A 14,175-nucleotide genomic window follows, 5' to 3' on the forward strand; every position below is an offset into this window, starting at 1 on the left:
CCAAACCAAAACATATTGGGTACACAGTGAGGATATTTAATAAAATAAACTATATGCCCAAATAAGTTGGGTGTAGGACCTCGGAATCAGACGACTTTGGTGTGATCTGCTGCTGGTTACTCAACCTCTTGGAGGCTCTTTTATTCTCCTCACAATGCTAGCATTTCAGAATTGTTTTAGGAATTAAGCTAGAAAATGCCTGTGGAATTGCCTGGCAATTGGGTCAGTTAATTTTATTAATTTGTTTGGCCACAGGCACAGACATGAATCTTTTAAGAAACTGGTGTCAGTGAAATTTTGAAACCGAAAACTCTGATGTCTTACTCTTTCAGTAGTGTTTCTTTTAATGGTTTTTCTTTTTTCCATTCCAATTTGACCCCACATCGAAGACATGAATGACCTCTTTGTAGTAGTGGGTTAAGAGAGGGTGGTTTTTGCAGTCAGCTTATTTCTCTGGGACCCGACCAAATGGAAAGATCCCTGCTAGCATGTAGAACTCAATGTTTGAGAAATAAACTGGAATCAACTACCTTATATTCCTAACCAACAACTCCATCTGATGTGACCTTATCAGCTTTTTAATTGTTTCACTGGGCCATTCTGAGGATATCGCCCTTGGTTCCACAATTAAATTAAACAAACGTTAATTGAGCATCTCTCAGATGCCAGACCTTGTGCTTGAGGGTACCAAGAATAAAAAATGACCCCTGCCCCACAGATTTCTTGCAAATAATTCAAAAGGGAAGGGAAAAAAGTGGTATTCAGAGCATATCTTCAATTCTCAGCTTTGAGTCCTCAAGTCCTCTAATAAAACAATTCAGTTTTGCTCTTGAGCTAAATCTTTCCATTTGTTATTCAGTGTTTGCCCTTCTTTCTTCCTGCTGTTCCCCATCTGTAGATGCCACTGGTAAGATTCATTTCAGCCTAAGAGTATGACATGTTTGGATTTATTTGTGAAAAACGCCTTCTACAAACAATCGCTATACCAAAGTGACTGTGCTGAATCACTGTAAGATGATCTCTTTTGAATGAGCCAGCCTGTTCATTCACTTTCTTCTGTTCATCATCCTTTGAAAGGTGTAGATTCTTTCCAAGTCAGAAGTCCTGTTTTTAAATGAACTAATTATCAGTCTCCAAGGGCAAATGTGCTTAAAGTTCCGAGTATCACTTTACTTTCTCCTATTCCTCTCCTAGAAGGGAGAGCCAGGCTTTCAGAAAAGGGACCGATCACATCAACAGCATAAGAGAGTAAAGTGTTTGCTCATGTTTATATAGCTGGTAGGTACCTCTTTCAAACTCTGTTCTGCCTGATTCTAAAACCTGTTCCTTTTCTTTACAACCAGGATTTTAAAACTCTATTTCCTTAAGTTGCTTCAGGGGATTCCACAAATTCCATTTATACATATATAAAACTATTTAGAAAAAATTAAAATGCACTCTAAAGACAATTGATATATTTATTATTGCAAATTCTGGAAGATTTTTTAAAAAATAAATATTTTTGAACCTAACACCTAAGCAGATTCTGATTTCATTCCGCTTGTATCGTTGCATATTGTGGAATGACAATAAAGATGCCTTTGGAAAGATGGATTCCCTAGGTAGGAGATAAAAGGTTGATAATTACTGGCTTGCAAGTTATACTACTCCTTTACCGAGAGATATATTACATAGTAAATAGAGCAGACATAATGAGGACTCCACCAACATGTGTAACACAATGTAGCTAACACACATCATACAGATAGTAACAGGACATGGATCAACACGCTGTAGGGGAAGGATTTCAGGGGAGGCAAGGTAGGCCTCTTGTTTTTAGGGCTATTCCTAAAATAGTGCATGTATATTTAGTAAAACCAATTGTTTGAGAATTGTGCAGCTAATTGTGCAGCTATGTTTTTCATTTGCCAACTTATTTTCAGAAATAAGTATATTTCTGTTGGTTAGGCTTCATGCTGATGAGATAACAGTTTTAAAACACATATGTGGGAGTTGGCTTTACCTGACTTCATGGCCAAATTGTACACTCCTGACTTTGACCATTTTTTCCAGAATAGCTTCCTTTTTTTTTTTTTTTTTTTTTTTTTTTTTTTTGAGATGGAGTCTTGCTTTGTCACTAGGCTGGAGTACAGTAGCATGATCTCCGCTCATTGCAATCTCCGCCTCCCGGGTTCAAGCGATTCCCCTGCCTCAGCCTCCTGTAGCTGGGACTACAAGTGCATACCATGACACCCGACTAATTTTTTGTATTTAAGTAGTAACAGGGTTTCGCCATGTTGGCCCGGATGGTCTGGATCTCCTGACCTCATGATCCCCCCGCTTCTGCCTCCCAAAGTGCTTCCTCATTTCGAAGACAAATTTAAAATGTAACTTCACATCTGTACCTACTACAGAAATGTATACTTCCTTACACACACATACATGCACACTGCAAAAACTTTAGACCCTGTGAATATAGTCAATAATGTTGCCTTTATGCCTGAAGAGCAGTACTTTTGTTTTCAGGTAGCATAATTTTTTTTAAAGATCAAATCTCAAAATTATACTTCACTTAGAAGAACTTTATCCTGTAGACTCCTGTTCAGAGGCACGATGGTGATAAAGACAGCTTTTGCTTTCATTTGTATTTTATGACAGTGGAAATCAGTAGTATTTTCAGGGAGAAACTGTGAGAGAAATGACTTGGCTGAACATCTGCTATGAAGCTTTTATCTGAATCTGAGGCTCCAGTGGATGACCTCGAAGGATCTCCACTCCCAACTTTTAGATTATACAAGTCTAATCCAAATTCTTTCTTGTAAGGCTTTACGTTAACAAGAAAGATGGCTGTTTGCTGCCTTCTTCATCTGTTTCTTACATAGCAAATTACTTCCTAGAATGTCTGAAGTTTTGATAGCTGCATTTTATCTTTATTTTATCATTGGTCATGATATCTCTTTAAGGGGAGACAGTTCCATTTTATAAATATGGAAGCAGAGGCCATCTGAGGTTAAATGGTTTGTCAAAATCATATGTGAACTATGTAACACCAAAGGCCAAATGTAGCACTAGGGATATTTCTGAAAATAAAAGGCAGTGCCCAAGAATCTATAACTTTGTTTTCTTTTTGAGGTAGAGTCTCACTCTGTTGCCCGGCTGGTGTGCAGAGGCACCATCATAGCTCATTGCACCCTTGAACTCGAGACTCAAGCTATCCTCCCACCTCAGCCTCCCAAGAAGCTGGGACTACAGGAATGCACCACCACACCAGGCTAATTTTTCTATTTATTAATTTATTTTTGTAGAGACAGGGACTTGCTGTTGCCCAGCCTGGTCTCAAACTCTTGGCCTTAAACAATCTTCCCACATCATCCTCCCAAAGCGCTGGAATTACAGGTGCGAGCTACCATACCTAGCCAATGTAACTTTAATTTTTTCCCCCATTGGTAGGATTTTGAATTTGTGTGTGCAGTTGCATGTGAGTGTTTGAGTCAGATATTATATCAAATTCGACTTTGCATCTCAACTACCCAGCACTGTGCTGGACACAACATAGGCACTTAATAAATCCATGTAGTATAAATGAAAGGGTACCAGGGAAATAATCTTGTCTGGCAAAAGATAGTGGCATTTTCATTTTTAATCACTGGGATACTGATTATTTTCAGTTCCCCACTCTGCCACCCCATCTCCCCAACCAAATCCTGAAATTCCCCCATGAATAATAAATACATTTATAACAAGCAATGGTCTTAACCTGAATTTTCATACTGAAAACAGTAACGATTTTGGATGTGGAACTCAATTTCTATGTTTGGGCATCTTTTGTAATTTCTTTATGCCTCAATTGGAGTTTAACAACAATGAATACAGATATTTTAAACCACTAGCATGAACACTAATGACATTTATTAAGCACTTGCTAAAAGCCATGGAATGTGCCAGAGAGCTTACATGCATCTTCATATTTAGTCTACACAACACACCTGGGAGGCAGGTCTTCTTATTGCCACCATACCCTGGCTCAGACACATGAGTCTCCTGTTCAAAGTCACACAGCCAGCCAGGCAGAGCTAGAAGAGGAGTAATGACTGACTGTGGTGAGGACTTGATGGTCAGCCCTCCATAAACAGCAGCTATTAAGATAATGGTGATTATGCAGGAGTCCTTGGGAGCACATAACACAATGAGTGTGCAGCATCTTAGCATAAGTAAGTTTACGAGATCTGTTTCCTCCCTAATAGGGAAGGCTGTCAGCATGAAAGCTATATCTGCTTGAGGGCAGGGAAAACTTAAGGATGTGTTAGGGGTGAGAATGTAGAGAGTGATCACATTATTTCAAAATTAAAATAGTCCTTTTGAGAATATACCCTTCAATATTTAGCTGTGTATGTGAAAGTAGGAAACAGAGGCAAAAACATATTTTATCAATTTCACAATTTACCTAACATACGTCTTGCTTTGCTATATGCTTGAATATTACAAAGAACAGGATGGAACATTCTTCCTTGCTCTTCCTCTGAGAGAAATCTGTTGCCGTATGCTGTTCAGCCTTCAGTCCGGGAGTGCCATCCCACAGTGTTTCAGTGGAGAGCTGCCAGGAGAGAATAATAACACTAGCGGTGTTATTTGCTGACACGAAGGCTAGGAATACACTCACAGCCTAGACTTGGCTTCTTGCCTCTTGTTAAGGCACCAAACAGCCGGGCTTACGGACAACTTCCCTGAGACACACTCGCTTACTCTAGCACTATTTAAATCTCTTTGTGTGGTGTATTGCTTTATTTCCTCCAAGTCTTTTATGTTTTTAATCTCACCTCTCATTCGTTTTCATCCCTGAGACTAAAGAAGCAAGAAGGAGTACAGATCTGGGGATGTTAACCTGAGGTCTATGAACCCCAACATGAATGGGCTTCAGGCCAGTCTTGAACCAAACCCCTGATCTCTCAGAAGGTAAGGGAGGCCTAGACTGTTTTGCTTTTCTGAGGTTCCATTTAGATTAAAGAGTAGATATGCCCAAATAGAGTTAGCAAAGCTAGTGTTTATTTTTAACTGCTTACTATAATAAACTCTTTTAGCACATAACAGTATAAAAATATGATGCAATGTAATTGTGCAAAACAGGATATTTACAGTGTTTATGAAAAATACCAATTTAAAATGTTTCAGGTGGTATGATCAAATCATGGGTTGCAAGATTAAAGTTGTCTATTGAATGTTTTCCATTTTTCAATTCTCAGCATGTGTCTCTGTGAATGTATGTGTACTCTCACTTCAAAAAGAAGTTTCATAGTCAAAATTTGAGGAATTCTGCTTATGTGAATCATCAACTACATGCCTCCCCACCCCTGTCCCTCACTGGTTCCTCTTTTTACTCAGCCTTTCCTGAGAGGGTCTGCCTTGACAGTGAATGCAAACTTTTATGCTCATGGGTTCACTTCCTAGGTTTTATTAGATTCTCTAGGCAGTCCATTTTCCAAAAAAGGTTAAGAACCTACTTGTCTCAAAAGTAACCTAATCTATTAAACCCAGACCAATGAACAGAACTCCTCATTTAAAAAATTCAGAATATTCTTCTTTTATATTATAAAATCTTTTAACCTTGCAATTTAAATTAATATTAATTATTGGCATGCTTTTAAAAAGCGTGTTTAGTAATCTTGACATTTGTTGTTTCAAGAAAAATCTTGTTTCTTAAATTTGCCGCCTCTCTATTCCTGTTCAGGAATATCTAAGGTTAAAATGAGGACACGGGTTATCCTGAAGAGTCAGTGGTCTAAAGCCCATCCTGCTACTCTGGAATTGTGTGACCCCAAGGAAGTGCTCACCCTCTCTGTTCCTCAGTTCTGCATCTCTAAGATGAGATAGTTAATTTTTCATTCCTCAAGTCCTTTTTAGCTCTAAAAGATTATGAGTTTTCTTACTCTGTTTCTCCACCTACTTCCATACTGCCCTTGCAATGTTTTAATACCTGAGCTCCAAGGCTATTGTCATGACGTTTTGGCCTACTCTCTTAGAAATAAAAGAAAACAAAACATTTGCTTACTTTAACTACAACCAAAACCAGTACTTAATAGGTCTGAATTCAGATATATTTTGTCTTTGACCTGATGTCAATGAAATATTTATTTTCTTGTCATGGTGAGCAGTGCATGCCAAGGAAACTTAGATCACTATAAAAACTTAAAATCTAAATGTTTTGGCCCTGTTAAGTTGCCAGATACAGAGCTGCACTGATAGCTTAGGGCACTAGATGGCGATATAAGCGCATCACATAACAAGCATCTTCTTGATTGGTCCAGCATTAAAATCCTAATGATTGAGGCCAGAACAGGTTAATGCATTAGTTAAAGAAATGAAGTCAAATATAATCAGATGTAGGAATGTTGGCTAATGCTCTGAATATGTTCAGTAACCCAATGCTTATTGACAGAAAAGATTGTTAAAGTAGAAACTAATTTATCCTACTGTTGGGTGTATCTTCAAGCTAATATTTTGGGCAAGAGTAGCCAATAAGCACGTTTCTCATAAAATGTGTATAATTCCTAAGTTCACCTCCATTTTTGGTTTTCACTTTTTAAAAATAGCAATTGTTTGGGATGGCATGTGCCTCACATATATTATTCGTTGACCAAGCACTATATTCTTATGAGAGATGTGAGCCCTAAGACACTGGTGTTTTAAAGGGGAAATGGCAGACTTACTGTAAGCTGTTGGCTGGGCCATTATTGACTGGCAGGCTCAACTGGAAGCACTTTGTTAGTGGATTAGGTTGCCCTGGAAATGCCTTCCTGAAACTCTAATGATGCACTTAAGGGAGCCCTCTGGAACAGGAGTAAAATGTCTTTTAGCAGGAGTGCCTTCCACCAGAGTCCTCTTGGGATGACTTGGGAGGGGGCTGGGGGCACATCCAAAGAGATGCTCAGTAAGGAAACAACCCCAGAAAAAGGTTGCAGGTATCAATTTCTTACAGGTAAGCTAAGATAATGACTTATGGATGGATGCAAACTGTGGGCTTTCTGTGGGTGCCAGTGTTTCATGTCTTCATTTCGAAAGAGCATCATTAATTTCAGAGTGTTTATTTATCTACCCATCTACGTATATATTAATAGTTATTTATTTATTTATTTGCTAGGGGTTGTGGTGGCAAGCAGATGAAACAGAAAAGAAAAAAGAGAGAATTTGAGTGTATATGGTTTAAATCAAAGGATTAAAAAAACCCACTTTGTAGTTTGAACATTGGGGTCATTTGGTGTGCGTGTCTGTGTTTTAAAACAAGCTTTAGAGAGAAATTTGCCCTTCAGCAGGAATTCCGTGAACGGGGAGGGGCGAAGGGGGAGGGGGGAAGATTTGTAGATTTTTCAAATAAAAAGTCAGTTGTGTTTATCTCACAACTTACCTCTTGGGTGGGGGGCAGGGATTTGCTGTGGGATGGTGATGGTGGTGGAGGTGAAAACAAGAAAGAAGGAAAAGGCCCTTGGAAACTCCAGACTCCAGGACAGGACAAGGAGGGAAGTGGCTGCGCAGCACTGCGTCTCCGCCCCAAGCCCCGCGCGCCCGGCAATCGCGTGCCCACCGCGGGAGCGCGGCGTCCCCATGCAGTCCTGGCAACCTGTCACCGAGGAGGACGTGACTCGGAGCTGCTGCCGCTTTCTCTAAGCCATATTCCTTTAAGATGATGTAATAGTAATTTCCCTGGATGGTTTCTTGCCTGCACTGCTGAAACAACAGCATCCGAACTGCACTGGGAACTGTGGAACCACCCAGCTCCGCCACCAGACAAGCCGGAGCCCCGGGCCCCCCGCCGGCATCTCTGCGCTGCGTTGGCCTCTGGCTCCCACCGGCTCCCACCTGGCTGGGAACATGGGAGTCCGTTTGCCCTTGCTGGCAGGTGGGGTGGCTACCTGGGACCCCAGCAGGGCACGTCTCTCCATCTTTCTGCTTCTGGGCTTTCTGAAAAGCTTCTAAGTCCTGGTACCTCTTGCAACTCCCTTCTAAGGATCCTTTCCAAAGATTTCTTTTTCCATTTTTCCCCCACCTCGGGGAAGCTTTGGTTGAATATTTTCTCTGCTTTACTTCTTCAACCCAACCTCCTCTCATCACGGTTTAACTTTTTTGTGACTTGTTTTAACTTAAGATACGGAGTGAATACATATGCACCTACATACTTATATAAACACAAATAGGCATTTATATAAATACGTACATATAATAGTTATTTTCCAAGAGCACACCTCTCTGGCACTTTTTACTGATACCTCGGTCGTTTACCTGTTTGGAATTTGACAAGATCCAGACTCAGTTTGGCTGTGGATTCTGATTGCTTTACAAATGGTTATTATTATTTTTTTTTTTTCACAAGAACTGGGTCTCCAGTACTCACTAAGGTAAGCTCTAAGACTTATTGCTTTTCCTGTCCAGCTGAAAAAAAACCCCATTTAGAAGTTGAAAATTGCATGTTTCTTTTTAAGGTAGACTTACAAGTAAAATTGTTTTTCATACTAATTGCTGGAGACATAGGCTTATAGATGAACATGTAGACACAAAATAGCATGAGAGAAGCATGATTTAATTGAAGAATGACTGAGATCAGTAGTTCCAGAGCTGCTTATGTAAAATAATCTCTCTCTCCCTCCCTCTGTTTTTCCCTCCCTCCCTCTCTCTCTCTCTCCAGAGGACTCTCTTTTTCTGACTCATTCCGGGTTTGAGGAAATAATTTTTCTCTTTTCCTTCAGACGGACATCTGAGTAACTGGGGAATTGGCCTGCCTTGCCTGTGAGCTTGATGGAAGATTGGCTATAGAAGAGTTGATTATATTCTATGAAGTAACAGCTCACTACCATCCAGGGTTTAAACTACTTTTTCAGCATCACTTCACCTGTGGACTCTTATACATTTTGCTTTCTTGGGGAAAAAAAACTGGGATAAGAGAAGGTCATTTTTTAATAAGTTAGCATCCTTTTCCCTTTCTTACAAGTTGATCCAAAGGATAAGGCTGTGACTCCATTGGATTGCACCTTCAAATCAAAATAGCAGCAGCAGAAGAAAGGGACAATGGCTCTGAGTGGAAACTGTAGTCGTTATTATCCTCGAGAGCAAGGGGCCGCAGTTCCAAACTCCTTCCCTGAGGTGGTAGAGCTCAATGTTGGGGGTCAAGTTTATTTTACTCGCCATTCCACATTGATAAGCATCCCTCATTCCCTCCTGTGGAAAATGTTTTCCCCAAAGAGAGACACGGCTAATGATCTAGCCAAGGACTCTAAGGGAAGGTTTTTCATTGACAGAGATGGATTCTTGTTCCGTTATATTCTGGACTATCTCAGGGACAGGCAGGTGGTCCTGCCTGATCACTTTCCAGAAAAAGGAAGACTGAAAAGGGAAGCTGAATACTTCCAGCTCCCAGACTTGGTCAAACTCCTGACCCCCGATGAAATCAAGCAAAGCCCAGATGAATTCTGCCACAGTGACTTTGAAGATGCCTCCCAAGGAAGCGACACAAGAATCTGTCCCCCTTCCTCCCTGCTCCCCACCGACCGCAAGTGGGGTTTCATTACTGTGGGTTACAGAGGATCCTGCACCTTAGGCAGAGAGGGACAGGCAGATGCCAAGTTTCGGAGAGTTCCCCGGATTTTGGTTTGTGGAAGGATTTCCTTGGCAAAAGAAGTCTTTGGAGAAACTTTGAATGAAAGCAGAGACCCTGATCGAGCCCCAGAAAGATACACCTCCAGATTTTATCTCAAATTCAAGCACCTGGAAAGGGCTTTTGATATGTTGTCAGAGTGTGGATTCCACATGGTGGCCTGTAACTCATCGGTGACAGCATCTTTCATCAACCAATATACAGATGACAAGATCTGGTCAAGCTACACTGAATATGTCTTCTACCGTAAGTACAAAGGGTTCTTTTAATTTTTTGTGTGTGTCAGTTCCCTTCGCAAATGTATATGGTCTGTGTGTTCTGTCCATACCTAAGGAACATGGTTTGGAATTCTTTTAACTCTTGAGTTATAGTTAGAGAATTAGAAGTTATAATTCAGCTCTCATGTCTAACCTAAGGCAACTTTTATCCAATGAGGTCACAGAATATTCAAAGGCCTCCAAAATCGCAAGATGCAAATGATGTTGGTATATGCAATATGTAAAATGGAAACAAGCATGTATATCTTTTTTTTTTTTGCCAAATATTGAATTGTGAAAATAAGGTTGATGATTACATCTTGGCTGTTTGTCCATAGGAGCTTGGTATACTCAGTGGAAAAATTACTGCTGTCTATTCATTTAGCTGGACTTTGAGGTCTATTAAGCTGTTTGCTGAAGACTTGCTTTCATCAGGGGCTTTGAAAACACAAATGGATGTTGCCATGAATAATGTGGTCTTGGCTAGATGGCAGTACAGACTGCTGAAAGGCCCCCTGCACCCCCCAAGTCTAAAATTTGCTTTTAAGGGTTTTACAAATCTGCTGTTTGATTCTGAAGCCTTTTGTACTGAGACCTGAGTTGCACTGCAGACTTAATTAAGCTGAACTTCATTTAAGATCTATCTAAAAGGGACTAGATCCTTGAGAATTGTCAATCACATGCAAACACCTTCAGACAGCTGAGGTGATAGAATTACTGACATAAAAGGAAACCAGAGAGGGAGGAAATGAAACAATGATACTGAAGACTTTTAAGTAAGGGGTTTTTAGAGGTCAGTTCATTTGCTTAAATGAAGATACCCTGCAGATTCCTCATTTTATGATATGGCATTATTCTAAACTATATAAACTATGAGCCATTGATCTCTGAAAGGAAGAGTAAATCAGCCTGCACTCTTTGGTACTCGATTTTAACTGCCAGTTTTCAACAGGCCCAGGAGTTGGGTGAAGTAAATTCCACAAGAAATGTGTTTCCAGTGTTAACATTTGATTTCCTCTATTCTTACTCTAAAACAAATCCAGAATTCAGAATTAAAATATCTAAATTTCTTTAAATGTAAAAGTAGGACTGACTTTCTTGGACTGGTTTTCTTCCTTAGTTATGTTTATTCATTTGGCAATGGTGCTGGAAACCTTGGTGAAGAGGCTAGTGGGAAGCCAAGTCATTCTCTACTAAGCTATCACACATTTGGTTTTGAGAAGTGAAGACACATGTATTGCATAGCCAGAACAACCTGCAGAAAAAAATGAAATCAGTAATCAGCTCAGGAGTATACTGATGTGCAATAACAAACATCATTTGGTTCATTAATCCTATCTGTGGCCTCTACAATCTATATCTTCCTTTATGCTAGAGCTTAGTGGACAGGTATTGTTTTCTTCCTTTTGGTAAATTTCTCACTAGTGTAGAGATAAGATTCTGGCTTTTTAGCTTTGTATAAAGGAATATGACATTATCTATCATTCTGAAGAAGAAATATCTTCTCCAAACTTTTTGGAGAAGTACATCTTAGAGATAGTTCCCATGCAGCTTTGTAATATTTACCATGTTCTCCAATTTTGAATATTTGAAAACATAGCATCATAAGAAGCTTCAACCACATAAATGAAAACATACCAGTTGTACCCCCCAGAAAGACCACATTGGATTTATAGTCACTTGCTTACAGAAATGAGACCCACACACTGAAATTTATTTGTCTACCAGGGGCATTTCTGTGTTCATCAAAGGCTCATCTGTCCAACACAATTTCCCTTTAGATTGCTCTGGACAGGCTCCATTCTCCTGACTATGTCATTTCTTCTTTCTTTGTTGAATTGCTGAGAGATTGCTGAGGAATAGTTTGTTCTCCATCTCTCCATGGACAGGCTAGCACGAATGTGCAGGAACTTCACACCAGCAGCATATATCTTGCAAATGATATGCTTCCCCTTTGTACCCAACATCCAGAGCTACGTGTTAACTCTTCCTCTGTCTTAGGACCAATAACACTGACAGCTGGCTTTCTAGGGTGCATAACAGCTTCCGTGCAGCTGCTTAGCCATAATTATTTAATTGGAAGCTGCCAACTGTGCCTATATAAGCATTAATTCATCAAGCTGTTGTGCTCGGGTTAATGGGCCGAAACCATGGGAGAAGCTCTAAAGCAGGGAGTTGGCTGCATGCAAAGATGCTTTTCACAAAGTAACTCAACTTCCTCCTGGGCTTAGGGGGAAATACATACACACACACACACACACACACACACACACACACACACACACACACACATATATATACATACACACACACAAGCTCCTTACATCTAAGGGATTAACAGTTTAAGCAATCAGTCTTTTTTGATAACACAGGAATAATGCAGAGTCACTTTGCATGGATCAATATCTCAGTAAAAAATAAACAGCAAGAAATTAGTGCATTGCATGATGGTTCATAATCATGGGGAGAGACTTCTTGTTTCCCTGTTTGCCTATTTTTTCTTCTGAGTCTCCCAGGAAAAATTTGGTAGACCGAAATCTACCTATCAACCATGAATAAGTTAGATTCTTACCTCATTTACATTTTCATGTGGACCTAGAATTGATGGTCACTATCAGGTGGTTTTGAGTGTGTGTTTTGTTAGTGTAGAACTATGAACAATGAAAAAGTCAACAGGTGTTTGTATGTGCTTGAGAGGAAGGTAAGAAATGTGTTTGTCTACATCACTTACACACCAAAATACAGGTGAAATGCTATGGATTATGATTCACTTATCCGCAACTGAAAGAGTTAATATGAGTGATACAGGAACATAGAAAAGAAACATCTACCCTAGGGATTGTCTTACAAAGTATTTTAGACATGTCCTTTGCTTTAATTTAAAACAATAAGAAGGTTTCTTTACTCCTTTTCCACCCAACTGACTGAATAATTACTTTTCAAGCATTATGTGGAAGGTGAGGTCATAAATATCATAAAATGCCTTCTTGATTCACCTCTAAATAAAATGAGAACTGTGTGATTTGGAAAAGACAAGTCCTGATTTTGAACTAGATACTCAATGACAATTCATATCACTTAGGAACCAAATGACAGGTGCATGGAAATAAATGAACCTTTATTTCCAGAGCCATCTTCTGATGCCTGAGAGAGTGGGAAGATTGTTCTTGGTTGGAGAGAATTATGCACATTTCCAAAAGCCTACTCATGAGTGAGTTACTTCAGCCAAATGCCTGAAAGCACTAAGATTTAAAGGCATTTGCTTCTAATAAAGCTGTGATAACATCACCACATATAGGGAGGTTAATTCATAGGACACTTATTCTGAAAACATACACTCTGAATTCTGTGAATTATAGAAGCAGACACATTGATTCATCATCTTTTCAACAAATTGCAGCTTGTAAGTGCATTTTAACCTTTCTTCTCTTTACTTATTTTCCTAAAATTTACAGTTGCTTCCACAGAAATCTCTAAATTGCCTTTTAGATGCAGTATATATCTTCAGGATTATTGATTAAGATAGGCTGTCGGAAAAAAGTAGATCAAGAAATTATCTTCCACTTATAATTCAGCTGTGTGACCTTGTATTGGGGAGAAATATATGCTTTGGCCACTGTGAATAATTTAGGTAAGATTGACTTTAACAAGCTTCAATAAGAGCATGTGCTTTCATAAGAAAACAGGTGGAAATGCATCTACCCTAAAATGATTCTAGCTTTTTTTTCTCCTGGCTATTTGAAAGATCCCAGTACGGGTTGAGCATCCCTAATTCAAAAATACCATATCCAAAAGGATTCAAAATCCAAAACTTCTTGAGAGCCAGCATGGTGCCACAAGTGGAAAATTCCACACGTAAGTACTCAACACAAACTTTGTTTCATGTCCCAATTATTAAAACTATTGTGTACGATTACATTCAGGCTATGTGTATAATGTGCATATAAAACATAAATGAATTGCATGTTCAGACTTGAGTCTTAGCCCCAAGATATGCCATTACGTATGTGCAAATATCATAAAATCTGAAAAAATCCAAAATCTGAAACATGTCTGGTTCAGGCATTTTGAGTAAGGGATACTCAACCTGTAAGAATTTCAGTTTTTATTACTTATAGAGATATGGTATTGGCACATTCAAAGTGAAACATCAGGGATAGCAGAGTGGCCAAAATCATAAGGTATGTGAAGTTTGGTCCCTGCACCACTAGCATCTCTCTCTGTGACTTCTTTCTGTTGTCTCACCTTAGCTGTTCCTCTTTCCTTCTGTTTGAGTCACTCCTGCTCTCCAGTTCCTTC

The 14,175-nt window shown here is 39.5% G+C and overlaps 1 protein-coding gene across 2 annotated transcripts in view; it reads left to right on the forward strand.

Annotated features, from left to right (window-relative positions):
• The window catches only part of KCTD16 (potassium channel tetramerization domain containing 16), a 337,714-nt gene that overhangs the window by 33,197 nt on the left and 290,342 nt on the right, over positions 1-14,175 (forward strand). The window contains exons 1-2 of one of the 2 annotated variants that reach the window (XM_030927546.1): positions 7,598-8,366; positions 8,715-9,865. In XM_030927546.1, the coding sequence (XP_030783406.1) occupies positions 9,034-9,865 (832 nt within the window). In that variant the 5' untranslated portion in view covers positions 7,598-8,366; positions 8,715-9,033. Of the gene's footprint in view, positions 1-7,597; positions 8,367-8,714; positions 9,866-14,175 lie in introns of those variants that run through there. The other variant, XM_030927544.1, reaches the window with a different exon arrangement.

This window comes from Rhinopithecus roxellana, chromosome 3, assembly GCF_007565055.1.
Source record: "Rhinopithecus roxellana isolate Shanxi Qingling chromosome 3, ASM756505v1, whole genome shotgun sequence".
In the NCBI taxonomy this organism is placed as follows: domain Eukaryota; kingdom Metazoa; phylum Chordata; class Mammalia; order Primates; family Cercopithecidae; genus Rhinopithecus; species Rhinopithecus roxellana.